Source organism: Oncorhynchus kisutch, unplaced genomic scaffold (genome assembly GCF_002021735.2).
Source record: "Oncorhynchus kisutch isolate 150728-3 unplaced genomic scaffold, Okis_V2 scaffold1215, whole genome shotgun sequence".
Lineage (NCBI taxonomy): Eukaryota > Metazoa > Chordata > Actinopteri > Salmoniformes > Salmonidae > Oncorhynchus > Oncorhynchus kisutch.
This window is the reverse complement of record NW_022263160.1, coordinates 46,151-62,624: the sequence shown is the minus strand read 5'-3', so window position 1 is coordinate 62,624 and position 16,474 is coordinate 46,151. Positions and strand designations below refer to the sequence as shown.

At 43.6% G+C, this 16,474-nt stretch overlaps 1 protein-coding gene across 2 annotated transcripts; it reads right to left on the bottom strand.

The window, feature by feature from the left end:
* Positions 1–617: 617 nt before the first annotated feature.
* On the bottom strand, positions 618–15,652 carry LOC116365268 (caspase-14). Of its 2 annotated transcripts, none has more exons than XM_031817952.1 (6): positions 15,375–15,652; positions 9,347–9,520; positions 9,023–9,248; positions 4,541–4,681; positions 3,489–3,601; positions 618–3,049 (listed from the first exon to the last, which is right to left on the bottom strand). In XM_031817952.1, the coding sequence occupies exons 1-6, from the start codon at positions 15,387–15,389 to the stop codon at positions 2,870–2,872; spliced, it is 849 nt and encodes a 282-aa protein (XP_031673812.1). In that variant the 5' UTR covers positions 15,390–15,652; the 3' UTR covers positions 618–2,869. The 2 variants fall into 2 exon arrangements, with proteins under 2 accessions (XP_031673812.1, XP_031673813.1); XM_031817953.1 differs by having other exon boundaries at positions 618–1,019.
* Between the last annotated feature and the right edge of the window lie 822 nt (positions 15,653–16,474).

Here is a 16,474-nt window from a genome sequence, read left to right as displayed (position 1 = left end):
GATGTTCCTTTAGATCAGGAGAAAAGGTACACCTAAGGAAAAACTTTCCACTTCTCTCACTGACTTGTCAAACCCCCCGGTCTGGTCTGTTTCCCTGGTCTGTTTCCCTGGTCTGGTCTGTTTCCCCTGGTCTGGTCTGTTTCCCTGGTCTGGTCTGTTTCCCCCGGTCTGGTCTGTTTCCCCAGGTCTGGTCTGTTTCCCCGGTCTGTTTCCCTGGTCTGTTTCCCCGGTCTGTTTCCCTGGTCTGTTTCCCCAGGTCTGGTCTGTTTCCCCAGGTCTGTTTCCCCGGTCTGGTCTGTTTCCCCGGTCTGGTCTGTTTCCCCCGGTCTGGTCTGTTTCCCTGGTCTGTTTCCCCCGGTCTGGTCTGTTCCCTGGTCTGTTTCCCCGGGGTCTGGTCTGTTTCCCCCGGTCTGTTTCCCTGGTCTGTTTCCCCCGGTCTGGTCTATTTCCCCAGGTCTGGTCTGTTTCCCCAGGTCTGGTCTGTTTCCCCAGGTCTGGTCTGTTTCCCCGGTCTGGTCTGTTTCCCCAGGTCTGGTCTGTTTCCCCAGGTCTGGTCTGTTTCCCTGGTCTGTTTCCCCAGGTCTGGTCTGTTTCCCCAGGTCTGGTCTGTTTCCCCGGTCTGGTCTGTTTCCCCGGTCTGGTCTGTTTCCCCAGGTCTGGTCTGTTTCCCCAGGTCTGGTCTGTTTCCCCAGGTCTGGTCTGTTTCCCCCGGTCTGGACTGTTTCCCCAGGTCTGGTCTGTTTCCCCGGTCTGGTCTGTTTCCCCCGGTCTGGTCTGTTTCCCCAGGTCTGGTCTGTTTCCCCGGTCTGGTCTGTTTCCCCGGTCTGGTCTGTTTCCCCGGTCTGGTCTGTTTCCCCAGGTCTTGTCTGTTTCCCCAGTTCTGGTCTGTTTCCCCAGGTCTGGTCTGTTTCCCCGGTCTGGTCTGTTTCCCCGGTCTGTTTCCCCGGTCTGGTCTGTTTCATCTGTTTCACAAGTGTTCACAGAAGTCTCCCGATGTTGCGCCTCTGGGTTTAGAAACTCTGTGGATAAAGCGCTATATTATATATTTTTTTGTTTGACACTGTTGGCGTTTAGGTGCACTTGATTCAGCAGCCTTCGCGTCAGGGAAGGCAAAGTGTTCCCATTTTGAACCATTTCTTGTGTCTGAAGGTAAAACTCCGCCTACCCGGCAGGCCCAGAGAGCAAATGAAGTGCACCTATAGGCCTAACGCTGACCAATCACTGTGTCTGCACAGTTTCCTCGGAGCCGTAGACTACAGACCGAAGCCTCGAAAAGCACCGTTTACACCGTGAGATTTTAAAAACGTTTAAAACCACAACTAGAGAGACTCACTGAAGACAGCAAAGAGCTGCTGTTTTTATGAGGAAGTTCATGTTTGCTGTTATGCACGACTTTCATCCTACTTCCACTGACGCTACAACCAGCACTGCAGTCTTTTTAATGTGGAGGAATATTTCACTTCCTCTGGTCACAGGAGTAACAACATGGAGGCAGAAATAACGCTCTTGAGTTTCACCATCAGCTGTGTCCCCTTTTCTAAAGGGAGGGAGGGAGAGCAGAGAGACGGTGAGTCAGATGAGAGGCAGCCTCTTCCGTCCCTCCCCTCAGACTGCAGGCCATCAGACCAGTAGAACAGAAATGACCACGCTCACTCAGCTGTGTCCCCTTTTCTAACGGGAGGGAGGGAGAGCAGAGAGACGGTGAGTCAGATGAGAGGCAGCCTCTTCCCTCTCTCCCCTCAGACTGCAGGCCATCAGACCAGTAGAACAGAAATGACCACGCTCACTCAGCTGTGTCCCCTTTTCTAAAGGGAGGGAGGGAGAGCAGAGAGACGGTGAGTCAGATGAGAGGCAGCCTCTTCCCTCTCTCCCCTCAGACTGCAGGCCATCAGACCAGTAGAACAGAAATGACCACGCTCACTCAGCTGTGTCCCCTTTTCTAAAGAGAGGGAGGGAGAGCAGAGAGACGGTGAGTCAGATGAGAGGCAGCCTCTTCCCTCTCTCCCCTCAGACTGCAGGCCATCAGACCAGTAGAACAGAAATGACCACGCTCACTCAGCTGTGTCCCCTTTTCTAAAGGGAGGGAGGGAGAGCAGAGAGACGGTGAGTCAGATGAGAGGCAGCCTCTTCCCTCTCTCCCCTCAGACTGCAGGCCATCAGACCAGTAGAACAGAAATGACCACGCTCACTCAGCTGTGTCCCCTTTTCTAACGGGAGGGAGGGAGAGCAGAGAGACGGTGAGTCAGATGAGAGGCAGCCTCTTCCCTCTCTCCCCTCAGACTGCAGGCCATCAGACCAGTAGAACAGAAATGACCACGCTCACTCAGCTGTGTCCCCTTTTCTAACGGGAGGGAGGGAGAGCAGAGAGACGGTGAGTCAGATGAGAGGCAGCCTCTTCCCTCTCTCCCCTCAGACTGCAGGCCATCAGACCAGTAGAACAGAAATGACCACGCTCACTCAGCTGTGTCTCACATGTCATACAACACGTGGTGATGTGTATATACCTACACATTTATCATATAAACTTCAAAATGGTCTGTGAAGAACAGCATTGGCAGGGCAATTCTAAGCCAATATGCAATGATAATGCATTGTGCCTTGCCTACTGCACAAACCCCAATGCTCCTGTCTTTAAATGGTTCATGTTAAGGCTCAAGATTTTTTTAAAGTCGTGTTTAAAAAAACAAACATCTGAGTGGTAGATTAAAGGTTAGTGACCACTGAAGAATCTGTACATTTATTTGACTACTGGTTTAAGAATTTCTTAAAATGCCCAAAGAAATGGAGGAATATTACAATGGGAAGATCTTGTAGACAAATAGAGCAAGGAAATAACATGTAATGCTGAGAACAGGAAGCTCAAATAAATCTACTTCCTTCCCTTCTGTTCAATAGTTTTAACACCAGAGTCATTTGAACTTCTCAAGTAAAGGGTTTTCCTGAGGGTGGATTCCATTGTCATAATTATTTTACGACGTTCCGTTCTCTGAGTCGGCTTCCCTTCATCGACTGTGACATCTACGGGTGTTGCCACCATCTTTGCGTTGGCCTGCGGGGTTCACATATTGAAGGATGATCACTACATACAGGCTGGAAATCATATGCTGCCGGTTGTTGGGTTTACGGGAAGTGTCTTTGATTTGCATAATGTTGTTCCAGATTGTTTTTTGGTGTTGTTTGTAAACATTGGAGGAATCAAATCTTACATGTTGAGTTTAAGAAAAACACATTTCTGAGTTTTTGTTGTTGTTATATTCTTCAAGAACCAAATGGGTAATATCAAGAACCAAATGGGAAATATCAAGAACCAAATGGGTAATATCAAGAACCAAATGGGAAATATCAAGAACCAAATGGGTAATATCAAGAACCAAATGGGTAATATCAAGAACCAAATGGGTAATATCAAGAATTGAACAGTGATTCAAATGTTATACGTCACTCAGGAAAAGGTGCCAACAAAAAATAACTTTGAATGAACACTGTACCTTCACAAACAAGTTGTAGACATGTTCTTCTGCTGCACCAGGTGAGGAAAACACTTGACTAATGTTGTAAATCATATGTGACCCAAAGGTGCTGATCATCATGCCCACGTAATCTATCAGAAGAACATTATCTGTCAATGACCTGTCCTTTTGCAGAACTATTACAACACCTGTTTACACACCACACACACACACACACACACACACACTCACCCACACACGCACACACACACCCACACACACACACACACACACCCACACACACCCACCCACACACCCACCCACACACCCACCCACCCACACACACCCACCCACCCGCACCCACACACCCACCCACACACCCACACCCACCCACACCCACACCCGCACCCACACCCACACACCCACCCACACCCACACACCCACCCACACACACACCCACCCACACACCCACATCCACCCACCCACACACACCCACCCACCCACACCCGCACCCACACACCCACCCACACACCCACACCCACCCACCCACACACCCACACCCACACCCACACACCCACACACACACCCACACACACTTTCCTTCTCCCACATTGTGTTACAGCCTTATTCCCCAAATTTTTTTACAAAATGTTCCTCATCAATCTGCACCCCATTGTTTTGCTCATTTATATATATATATATAAATCAATTGCATTTACCACGGTGGACTCCAATCAAGTTGTAGAAACATCTCAAGGATGATCAATGGAAACAGGATGTACCTGAGCTCAATTTCGAGTCTCATAGCAAAGGGTCTGAATACTTGTGTCAATGTAAATAAGGTATTTCCTGTTTATTTTTAATACATTTGCAAAAATGTATCAACTTGTTTTCACTTTGTCATTATGGGGTATTGTGATGTCATTATGGGGTATTGTGATGTCATTATGGGATATTGTGATGTCATTATGGGGTATTGTGATGTCATTATGGGGTATTGTGATGTCATTATGGGATATTGTGATGTCATTATGGGGTATTGTGATGTCATTATGGGGTATTGTGTGTAGATTTCACTCAAGTACAGTTACCTGTCATGGCTGCATATGCAACCAGCATGTCATTGATGCACGGTGGCACCCGAGTGGACCGGTACTCTTTTGTGGCCATGGCTTCCTTTGATCGTTTTTCATCAGCAGCAGAATCAAAGTGAACTCCAGTATCATGGTTACCTTCAACATAAACATGGTAAACAGTTAGTCTCCATTAATCCTATAGTAAACGTAGTAGTATCATGGTTACCTTCAACATAAACATGGTAAACAGTTAGTCTCCATTAATCCTATAGTAAACGTAGTAGTATCATGGTTACCTTCAACATAAACATGGTAAACAGTTAGTCTCCATTAATCCTATAGTAAACGTAGTAGTATCATGGTTACCTTCAACATAAACATGGTAAACACTTAGTCTCCATTAATCCTATAGTAAACGTAGTAGTATCATGGTTACCTTCAACATAAACATGGTAAACAGTTAGTCTCCATTAATCCTATAGTAAACGTAGTAGTATCATGGTTACCTTCAACATAAACATGGTAAACAGTTAGTCTCCATTAATCCTATAGTAAACGTAGTAGTATCATGGTTACCTTCAACATAAACATGGTAAACAGTTAGTCTCCATTAATCCTATAGTAAACGTAGTAGTATCATGGTTACCTTCAACATAAACATGGTAAACAGTTAGTCTCCATTAATCCTATAGTAAACGTAGTAGTATCATGGTTACCTTCAACATAAACATGGTAAACACTTAGTCTCCATTAATCCTATAGTAAACGTAGTAGTATCATGGTTACCTTCAACATAAACATGGTAAACAGTTAGTCTCCATTAATCCTATAGTAAACGTAGTAGTATCATGGTTACCTTCAACATAAACATGGTAAACAGTTAGTCTCCATTAATCCTATAGTAAACGTAGTAGTATCATGGTTACCTTCAACATAAACATGGTAAACAGTTAGTCTCCATTAATCCTATAGTAAACGTAGTAGTATCATGGTTACCTTCAACATAAACATGGTAAACAGTTAGTCTCCATTAATCCTATAGTAAACATAGTAGTATCATGGTTACCTTCAGCATAAACATGGTAAACAGTTAGTCTCCATTAATCCTATAGTAAACGTAGTAGTATCATGGTTACCTTCAACATAAACATGGTAAACAGTTAGTCTCCATTAATCCTATAGTAAACGTAGTAGTATCATGGTTACCTTCAACATAAACATGGTAAACAGTTAGTCTCCATTAATCCTATAGTAAACGTAGTAGTATCATGGTTACCTTCAACATAAACATGGTAAACAGTTAGTCTCCATTAATCCTATAGTAAACGTAGTAGTATCATGGTTACCTTCAACATAAACATGGTAAACAGTTAGTCTCCATTAATCCTATAGTAAACGTAGTAGTATCATGGTTACCTTCAACATAAACATGGTAAACAGTTAGTCTCCATTAATCCTATAGTAAACGTAGTAGTATCATGGTTACCTTCAACATAAACATGGTAAACAGTTAGTCTCCATTAATCCTATAGTAAACGTAGTAGTATCATGGTTACCTTCAACATAAACATGGTAAACAGTTAGTCTCCATTAATCCTATAATAAACGTAGTAGTATCATGATTATAGACGGGAGCATTTAGGAGTTGACTAGGGGTCAGTCAGGTGGTTTTGCAAACATATCATAACCGCCATCGATAAAAGACAGTACTGTGCAGCCGTCTTCATCGACCTGGCCAAGGCTTTCGACTCTGTCAATCACCACATTCTTATCGGCAGACTCAATAGCCTTGGCTTCTCTAATGACTGCCTCACCTGGTTCACTAAATACTTCTCAGATAGAGTTCAGTGTGTCAAATTGGACTGGTGTCTGGACCCCTGGCAGTCTCTATGGGGGTGCCACAGGGTTCAATTCTCGGGCCGACTCTATTCTCTGCATATATCAATGATCATCTATAAGTATTTGCTAGGTAAAGCCACGCCTTATCTCAGCTCACTGGTCACCATAGCAGCACCCACCCGTAGCACGCGTTCCAGCAGATATATTTCACTGGTCACCCTCAAAGCCAACACTTCTTTTGGCCGCCTTTCCTTCCAGTTCTCTGCTGCCAATGACTGGAACAAACTGCATAAATCACTGAAGCTGGAGTCTTATATCTCCCCCTCTAACTTTAAGCATCAGCTGCCAGAGTAGCTTACCGATCACTGTACCTCTACACAGCCCATCTGTAAATAGCACATCCGACTACCTCATCCCCATGTTATTACTTACCCTCTTGTTCGTTTGCACCCCAGTATCTCTACTTGCACATCATCATCTTCACATCTATCACTACAGTGTTACTGTTAAATTGTAATTATTTAGCCTCTATGGCCTATTTATTGCCTTACCTCCCTACTCTTCTACATTTACACACACTGTACATAGATTTTTCTTTTCTATTGTGTTATTGACTGTATGTTTGTTTATTCCATGTGTAACTCTGTGTTGTTGTCTGTTCACACTGCTTTGCTTTATGTTGGCCAGGTCGCAGTTGTAAATGAGAACTTGTTCTCAACTAGCCTACCTGGTTAAATAAAGGTGAAATAATAAAATACAGTTTTAAATATATGTCAGTATAATGTAGTTTACGATCAATCAGGATCGTCTGAATGGCTTGTCACTTTCATCCAGTAATATAAAATATAATTCACGTCTCTACTATCTCACATAGCAGATGTTACTATGGTAATGTTTACATTGTTACATCATCACGTCTCTACTATCTCACATAGCAGATATTACTATGGTAATGTTTACATTGTTACATCATCACGTCTCTACTATCTCACATAGCAGATATTACTATGGTAATGTTTACATTGTTGCATCATCACGTCTCTACTATCTCACATAGCAGATATTACTATGGTAATGTTTACATTGTTGCATCATCACGTCTCTACTATCTCACATAGCAGATATTACTATGGTAATGTATACATTGTTACATCATCACGTCTCTACTATCTCACATAGCAGATATTACTATGGTAATGTTTACATTGTTACATCATCACGTCTCTACTATCTCACATAGCAGATATTACTATGGTAATGTTTACATTGTTACATCATCACCATAACGTCTCTACTATCTCACATAGCAGATATTACTATGGTAATGTTTACATTGTTACCTCATCACCATAATGTCTCTTCCTCCTTTACTATTGTCAAGCGTGGGGAATGTCATTCAACTATTAACTTCAGCCTATGGGCATGACACACCAAGCCAATTCCACCACGCTTGCTGATTAACCTATGGGCATGACACACCAAGCCAATTCCACCACGCTTGCTGATTAACCTATGGGCATGACACACCAAGCCAATTCCACCACGCTTGCTGATTAACCTATGGGCATGACACACCAAGCCAATTCCACCACACTTGCTGATTAACCTATGGGCATGACACACCAAGCCAATTCCACCACGCTTGCTGATTAACCTATGGGCTCACTCGTACAATAATCACCTCCCTTTCTGTCAACCAATGGGCATAAATACAGGGGAATATGTATATGTCTACTCAAACCTTAGCTCTCCCTCTGACCTTCCACCTCTGAGAAGCATTCGTATGAGGGGCATTCCTCTGAGAAGCATTCCTCTGAGGAGCATTCCTCTGAGAAGGATTCCTCTAAGGAGCATTCCTCTGAGGAGCATTCCTCTGAGAAGCATTCCTCTGAGAAGCATTCCTCTGAGATGAGGCCTTGCCCAAACCATTCATTAAAATTCCATATTGTATTCTGTCTTGTCATTTGGTTAAGCCTGTTATTGATTAAACTACCCCTCATGGTAGAGATTTGCCTAAACATCAGACTGCCATTCATCCGCCGCCATCACCTCATGTTGCAGCATGATAACGCACGGACCCATGTCGTAAGGATCTGTACACAATACCTGGAAGCTGAAAAAGTCCCAGTTCTTCCATGGCCTGCATACTCACCATGTCACCCATTGAGCATGTTTGGGATGCTCTGGACCGCCGTGTACGACAGCATGTTCCAGGTGGTCACACCAGATACGGACTGTTTTTCTGATCCACGCCTCTACATTTTTTTTCAGGTATCTGTGACCAACCGATGCATATCTGTATTCCCAGTCGTGAAATCCATAGATTAGGGCCTCATTAATTAATTTCAATTGACTGATTTCCTTCTATAAACTGTAACTCAGTAAAGTCGTTGAAATTGTTGCATGTTGCGTTTATATTTTTGTTCAGTATAAACATGTTAATACAAACTGATATATAACCCAGTGTACTGAAGGTTGATCTCACTTCCCCTGTGGATATTATTCCACATTACCTCCCGACACCGGGACACAATCGTCAGACGACAGGTAAAGTGAGTTGAAATGAAGTTTGTTCCAACATTCTGACTTGTAACTGGACTGTTGGGGAATGCTGAGCCTTCGTGTTAGACGAGACGAGGTAGGAACATTTAAACTTACTCCCCCTGCAGGCATCTATGATGAAGACCTTAGGTTTCCCCTTCATCTTGGGACACAGCTCGTCTCCAAACGGTTCGATTATATCTTTTACTGCCAGGGTCTTTTTATCTGCACCTATGATGACGTCCCGGTGTCCGTGAGACGAAGTCACCACAAACACACAGCTGATGTTCCCGCTGCTCCTGTTGATGCTGTTTCTGAAGTTTATTACTTCCTCCTTCATTTCCTGAAATGAGATAATAAACTGACCAATCAACAGATCGATCACTGAGATCATGTTACACAATCAATCAAATAAATAACAGAACTGTCCTTTGTCATTACCTGAGCTGTTTCGTCCAGCACACTGCGATACTGGAAACCACACCCCTCAAAAAACGTCTCCATTGTTTGACGGTCAACTTCAAAACTGCAACGGTTACTCTTCATCTTCTCCTTGTCCCTGACAATTAGCAATAAAGCTCTGCGTTGTCCACTCATGTCATAACTCGCTGGCCTCTGTTAAACAACAAAACCAGCATCAGAAGACGGGATTTGAGGATGAGGAATTGTACTTGTAGTAATGTGGGTTAGAGGTGCCATGATTCCCTTCTATATTTCATTTCCCCAAACTAAAAAGTTGTGGCTTAACTCTTCAACTCTTCATTCACAACTGGTTGGGAAGTCAGTTTTCAAATCTCAGTCAGGACTGTATAATAGTGAATTAATTGTCACATCTGCTCCTGCTATGCCCTCTGGTGTTCATCTGGTTTCTTCTTGACCTGCAGTTACTCCCCCTGTACACTCTCTCTCTCTCTCGCTGTCTCTCTCTCTCTCTCTCTCTCTCGCTGTCTCTCTCTCTCTCTCACTGTCTCTCTCTCACTGTCTCTCTCTCTCTCTCGCTGTCTCTCTCTCTTGCTGTCTCTCTCTCTCGCTGTCTCTCTCTCTCGCTGTCTCTCTCTCTCGCTGTCTCTCTCTCTCTCGCTGTCTCTCTCTCACTCTCGTTCTCTCTGTCTCTCTCTCACTCTCGTTCTCTCTCTCTCTCTCGCTGTCTCTCTCTCTGTCTCTCTCTGTCTCACTCTCTCTCTGTCTCTCTCTGTCTCTCTCTCTCTGTCTCTCTCCCCCCCCTCTCTCTCTCCCCCTCTATATCTCTCTCTCCCCTCTCCCTCTATATCTCTCTCTCTCCCCCTCTCTCTCTCTCTCCCTCTCTCTCTCTCTCTCTGTCTCTCTCTCACTCTCTCTCGTTCTCTCTCGTTCTCTCTCTCTCTCTCTCTCTCTCTCTCTCTCTCTCTCTCCCTCTCTCTCTCTCTCTCTCTCTCTCTCTCTCTCTCTCTCTCTCTCTCCCTCCCTCTCCCTGTGTGGTTGGAGACATGTGTGCTGGAGTCAGAGTAGATCCCCACCAGCTGCAACCCATTCCATAATCAAGACCTCTACAAATACTCAGTCCTGCCACTTCCACGCTGCCAGATCGTAATCTCCGTTCAGTCAGTTCATGATTCTAGCCATTTGTGATTATTCAAGATTCTGTTACTCTGCTGTGCCCGTTTCCCCTAACTGACACTGTTTATCCACTCATTGCAGTATTGCTCGGTCTCTGTCTCCTGTTCCACATCTCACCACCGCTACCTTGGATTCCCCTCAGGACCTGTTTACCCTGTTCTACTCCAACCTCAGTCTCCACATCTGGTTTGTCTGCAACACATCCGGTCTTGCCCAGATCTGCACTCCATATCTCTCCATATCTCTGTTTCCTGCTCTGAGTCTGCTCTTGGGTTCCTGTGTCTTTCCGCGTAACATTAAGGACATTGACATTTTCCCAGGGGGAAGGTTCTGATTAGTATTTGGAATCAAAAACAATGCACTACTGCTGTACCTAGTCAATTAGAGTCAACTCACCATTTGCTGTACCTAGTCAATTAGAGTCAACTCACCATTTGCCTGATGTAGTCAATATAGTCAACTCACCATTTGCCTGATGTAGTCAATATAGTCAACTCACCATTTGCCTGATGTAGTCAATAGTCAACTCACCATTTGCCCGATGAAGTCAATATAGTCAACTCACCATTTGCCTGATGTAGTCAATATAGTCAACTCACCATTTGCCTGATGTAGTCAATAGGGTCAACTCACCATTTGCCTGATGTAGTCAATGTAGTCAACTCACCATTTGCCTGATGTAGTCAATATAGTCAACTCACCATTTGCCTGATGTAGTCAATAGGGTCAACTCACCATTTGCCTGATGTAGTCAATAGTCAACTCACCATTTGCCTGATGTAGTCAATAGGGTCAACTCACCATTTGCCTGATGTAGTCAATATAGTCTACTCACCATTTGCCTGATGTAGTCAATAGGGTCAACTCACCATTTGCCTGATGTAGTCAATGTAGTCAACTCACCATTTGCCTGATGTAGTCAATAGTCAACTCACCATTTGCCTGATGTAGTCAATAGGGTCAACTCACCATTTGCCTGATGTAGTCAATAGAGTCAACTCACCATTTGCCTGATGTAGTCAATAGTCAACTCACCATTTGCCTGATGTAGTCAATATAGTCAACTCACCATTTGCCTGATGTAGTCAATAGGGTCAACTCACCATTTGCCTGATGTAGTCAATATGGTCAACTCACCATTTGCCTGATGTAGTCAATAGGGTCAACTCACCATTTGCCTGATGTAGTCAATAGGGTCAACTCACCATTTGCCTGATGTAGTCAATATAGTCAACTCACCATTTGCCTGATGTAGTCAATAGGGTCAACTCACCATTTGCCTGATGTAGTCAATAGGGTCAACTAACCATTTGCCTGATGTAGTCAATAGGGTCAACTCACCATTTGCCTGATGTAGTCAATAGTCAACTCACCATTTGCCTGATGTAGTCAATAGGGTCAACTCACCATTTGCCTGATGTAGTCAATAGAGTCAACTCACCATTTGCCTGATGTAGTCAATATAGTCAACTCACCATTTGCCTGATGTAGTCAATAGGGTCAACTCACCATTTGCCTGATGTAGTCAATAGGGTCAACTCACCATTTGCCTGATGTAGTCAATAGGGTCAACTCACCATTTGCCTGATGTAGTCAATAGTCAACTCACCATTTGCCTGATGTAGTCAATAGGGTCAACTCACCATTTGCCTGATGTAGTCAATAGAGTCAACTCACCATTTGCCTGATGTAGTCAATAGTCAACTCACCATTTGCCTGATGTAGTCAATAGTCAACTCACCATTTGCCTGATGTAGTCAATATAGTCAACTCACCATTTGCCTGATGTAGTCAATATAGTCAACTCACCATTTGCCTGATGTAGTCAATAGTCAACTCACCATTTGCCTGATGTAGTCAATAGGGTCAACTCACCATTTGCCTGATGTAGTCAATAGGGTCAACTCACCATTTGCCTGATGTAGTCAATAGTCAACTCACCATTTGCCTGATGTAGTCAATATAGTCAACTCACCATTTGCCTGATGTAGTCAATAGGGTCAACTCACCATTTGCCTGATGTAGTCAATATGGTCAACTCACCATTTGCCTGATGTAGTCAATATAGTCAACTCACCATTTGCCTGATGTAGTCAATATAGTCAACTCACCATTTGCCTGATGTAGTCAATATAGTCAACTCACCATTTTCCTGATGTAGTCAATAGTCAACTTACCATTTGCCTGATGTAGTCAATAGGGTCAACTCACCATTTGCCTGATGTAGTCAATAGGGTCAACTCACCATTTGCCTGATGTAGTCAATAGGGTCAACTCACCATTTGCCTGATGTAGTCAATATAGTCAACTCACCATTTGCCTTATGTAGTCAATATAGTCAACTCACCATTTGCCTGATGTAGTCAATATAGTCAACTCACCATTTGCCTGATGTAGTCAATATAGTCAACTCACCATTTGCCTGATGTAGTCAATAGGGTCAACTCACCATTTGCCTGATGTAGTCAATAGGGTCAACTCACCATTTGCCTGATGTAGTCAATATAGTCTACTCACCATTTGCCTGATGTAGTCAATAGGGTCAACTCACCATTTGCCTGATGTAGTCAATGTAGTCAACTCACCATTTGCCTGATGTAGTCAATAGGGTCAACTCACCATTTGCCTGATGTAGTCAATAGAGTCAACTCACCATTTGCCTGATGTAGTCAATAGTCAACTCACCATTTGCCTGATGTAGTCAATATAGTCAACTCACCATTTGCCTGATGTAGTCAATAGGGTCAACTCACCATTTGCCTGATGTAGTCAATATGGTCAACTCACCATTTGCCTGATGTAGTCAATAGGGTCAACTCACCATTTGCCTGATGTAGTCAATAGGGTCAACTCACCATTTGCCTGATGTAGTCAATAGTCAACTCACCATTTGCCTGATGTAGTCAATAGGGTCAACTCACCATTTGCCTGATGTTCCCCTAACTGACACTGTTTATCCACTCATTGCAGAGAGAGATATTGTCTCTAGAAACATCGTTGAAACCAGGAGATGTCATTGCATGTGTGGGTGGTGGAACTAATAGGTTGGATAAGGTATAGTGAGCAGGACTAGAGGCTCTACAGTGAAATAAGCCAATAAACACTAACCAGAACAGAAATGGACAAGACATATTGACATTAAGGAGAGGCATGCTTAGTCGAGTGATCAAAAGGGTCCGGTGAGTGGAGAGGTTGGTTGGTGATTTAGACAGCTAGCCAGGGCATCGGTAGCAAGCTAGCATAGGATGGAGGTCTGTTGTTAGCCACCTCTTGCGTTCCGTCAGTAGATTAGTGGGGTTCCGTGTGGTAGAGGGGATTAATCCAAATCACACAACAACAACAAAAATAAAAACAATAGATATAGTTATAGAGGCCCAAGAAGAAAACATAATAATAATAATTAAAAAAAATTTAAAAAAAAATTGTCCGATTGTCTATTCAGATAGCAGCCGGTAAGACAGCTAACGGTTAGCAGGCCGCAGATGGGCGTTCAGGTAACGTCGCGACGGAGGAGCCAGCCGAATAACTCCTTCGGGTAGATAACGTCGGCAGTCCAGTTGTGAAGGCCCGGTGGGGCTCCGCGAAGGCAGTAAAACGGGTCCGGATAGGTGACTGCAGCCCAGGTGTGATTGATGGAACTCAGGAGTGATTGACGGAGCTTGCTAGCTCCGGAATAATTGATGTTTGCTCCGGAATCGACGAAGGCCGATAGTCACACGGATAGCAGCTAGCTAGCTGTGAGATCCGGGTATGAATGTCCAGAGAGCAGTCGAAATCCAGGGACATGGAGAGAAAAATTGGTCCGGTATGTTCCGTTCCGAGCCGCGCTGCGCCGTACAGAACTGGCGATAGATTTTCGAGCTGAAGGATAGCTGATGACCACAAACCGTGGTTAGCTGAATACTAACGATTTGCCAGTAAAGGAGCTAACTAGCTTCTGAACTAGCTTCTGGATTAGCTTCTGGCTAGTTTCAGGCCAGCCTCCTGGAGTTTCTGGCTAGCTTCTTGGAGGATTACAGATCTGAGGTAAATAATACTTTTTTATAAATATACATTGGTGAGGCGGGTTGCAGGAGAGTGTTTTGAAGATGAGTTGGTGGAAAATAAAAATAAAATGTATGTGAAAAAGTTGTAAATATATATATATATAGGACACGACAAGACGAGGACAAAAGACGTCTGAACTGCTATGCCACCTTGGAAGTAATGTGAAATAATATCCACAGGGGAAGTGAGATCAACCTTCAGTACACTGGGTTATATATCAGTTTGTATTAACATGTTTATACTGAACAAAAATATAAACGCAACATGCAACAATTTCAACGACTTTACTGAGTTACAGTTTATAGAAGGAAATCAGTCAATTGAAATTAATTAATGAGGCCCAATAGAGTCAACTCACCATTTGCGTGATGTAGTCAATAGTCAACTCACCATTTGCCTGATGTAGTCAATAGTCAACTCACCATTTGCCTGATGTAGTCAATAGAGTCAACTCACCATTTGCCTGATGTAGTCAATAGAGTCAACTCACCATTTGCCTGATGTAGTCAATAGAGTCAACTCACCATTTGCCTGATGTAGTCAATAGAGTCAACTCACCATTTGCCTGATGTAGTCAATAGAGTCAACTCACCATTTGCCTGATGTAGTCAATAGTCAACTCACCATTTGCCTGATGTAGTCAATAGAGTCAACTCACCATTTGCCTGATGTAGTCAATAGAGTCAACTCACCATTTGCCTGATGTAGTCAATAGAGTCAACTCACCATTTGCCTGATGTAGTCAATAGAGTCAACTCACCATTTGCCTGATGTAGTCAATAGAGTCAACTCACCATTTGCCTGATGTAGTCAATAGTCAACTCACCATTTGCCTTTCCATGCTGTCTACAAGAGTGTTTTCAAATGTTCAATCTCAATGCTTGTGTCCTTCCACCTTCACCTGTGTCAGGGAGGTTGAGGTACTTTCCAAAGATTCCGTCAGCACCTTCCCTTCCTTCTTGTCAGGGAGGTTGAGGTACTTTCCAAAGACTCCGTCAGCACCTTCCCCTGACCTCTATTAACAGCAGTAAACCAGCTGCTGTATAAAGTGTCGTTTCAAATGCCATGTTTGTCCTTTTGCCAACATCTGTGTCAGGAGTGGATTCTTCCGGTACTTTCCACAGACGGTGTTCAGCCCCTCCCCCCTCTGACCGTTTCTCTCAACTCAGACTGTAAACAGTCACACGGAGTCCTTTCTTTACCTTGTGTCTGTTGCAAACAATTCACTACTGAGACTTTCAGTTTCAATATGAATGTTTGTTATCTTTGTCTTGAGGCCATTATAATGTCACCATCCTTTATTCTACAGCATGATAAGGGGGAAGTTGGATGACATTTACATTGTGGAACAGAGGAATAGCTCTGTTTTGGTAATAGATGTTGGCTGAGAGTTGTTCTTTGAAAACAGTACTTTATATAGGAGTAGAACAGACAGTAACTAGTCCCCTCTGTACTTTATATAGGAGTAGAACAGACAGTAACTAGTCCCCTCTGTACTTTATATAGGACTAGAACAGACAGTAACTAGTCCCCTCTGTGCTTTATATAGGACTAGAACAGACAGTAACTAGTCCCCTCTGTACTTTATATAGGACTAGAACAGACAGTAACTAGTCCCCTCTGTACTTTATATAGGAGTAGAACAGACAGTAACTAGTCCCCTCTGCACTTTATATAGGAGTAGAACAGACAGTAACTAGTCCCCTCTGTACTTTATATAGGAGTAGAACAGACAGTAACTAGTCCCCTCTGTACTTTATATAGGAGTAGAACAGACAGTAACTAGTCCCCTCTGTACTTTATATAGGACTAGAACAGACAGTAACTAGTCCCCTCTGTACTTTATATAGGAGTAGAACAGACAGTAACTAGTCCCCTCTGTACTTTATATAGGACTAGAACAGACAGTAACTAGTCCCCTCTGTA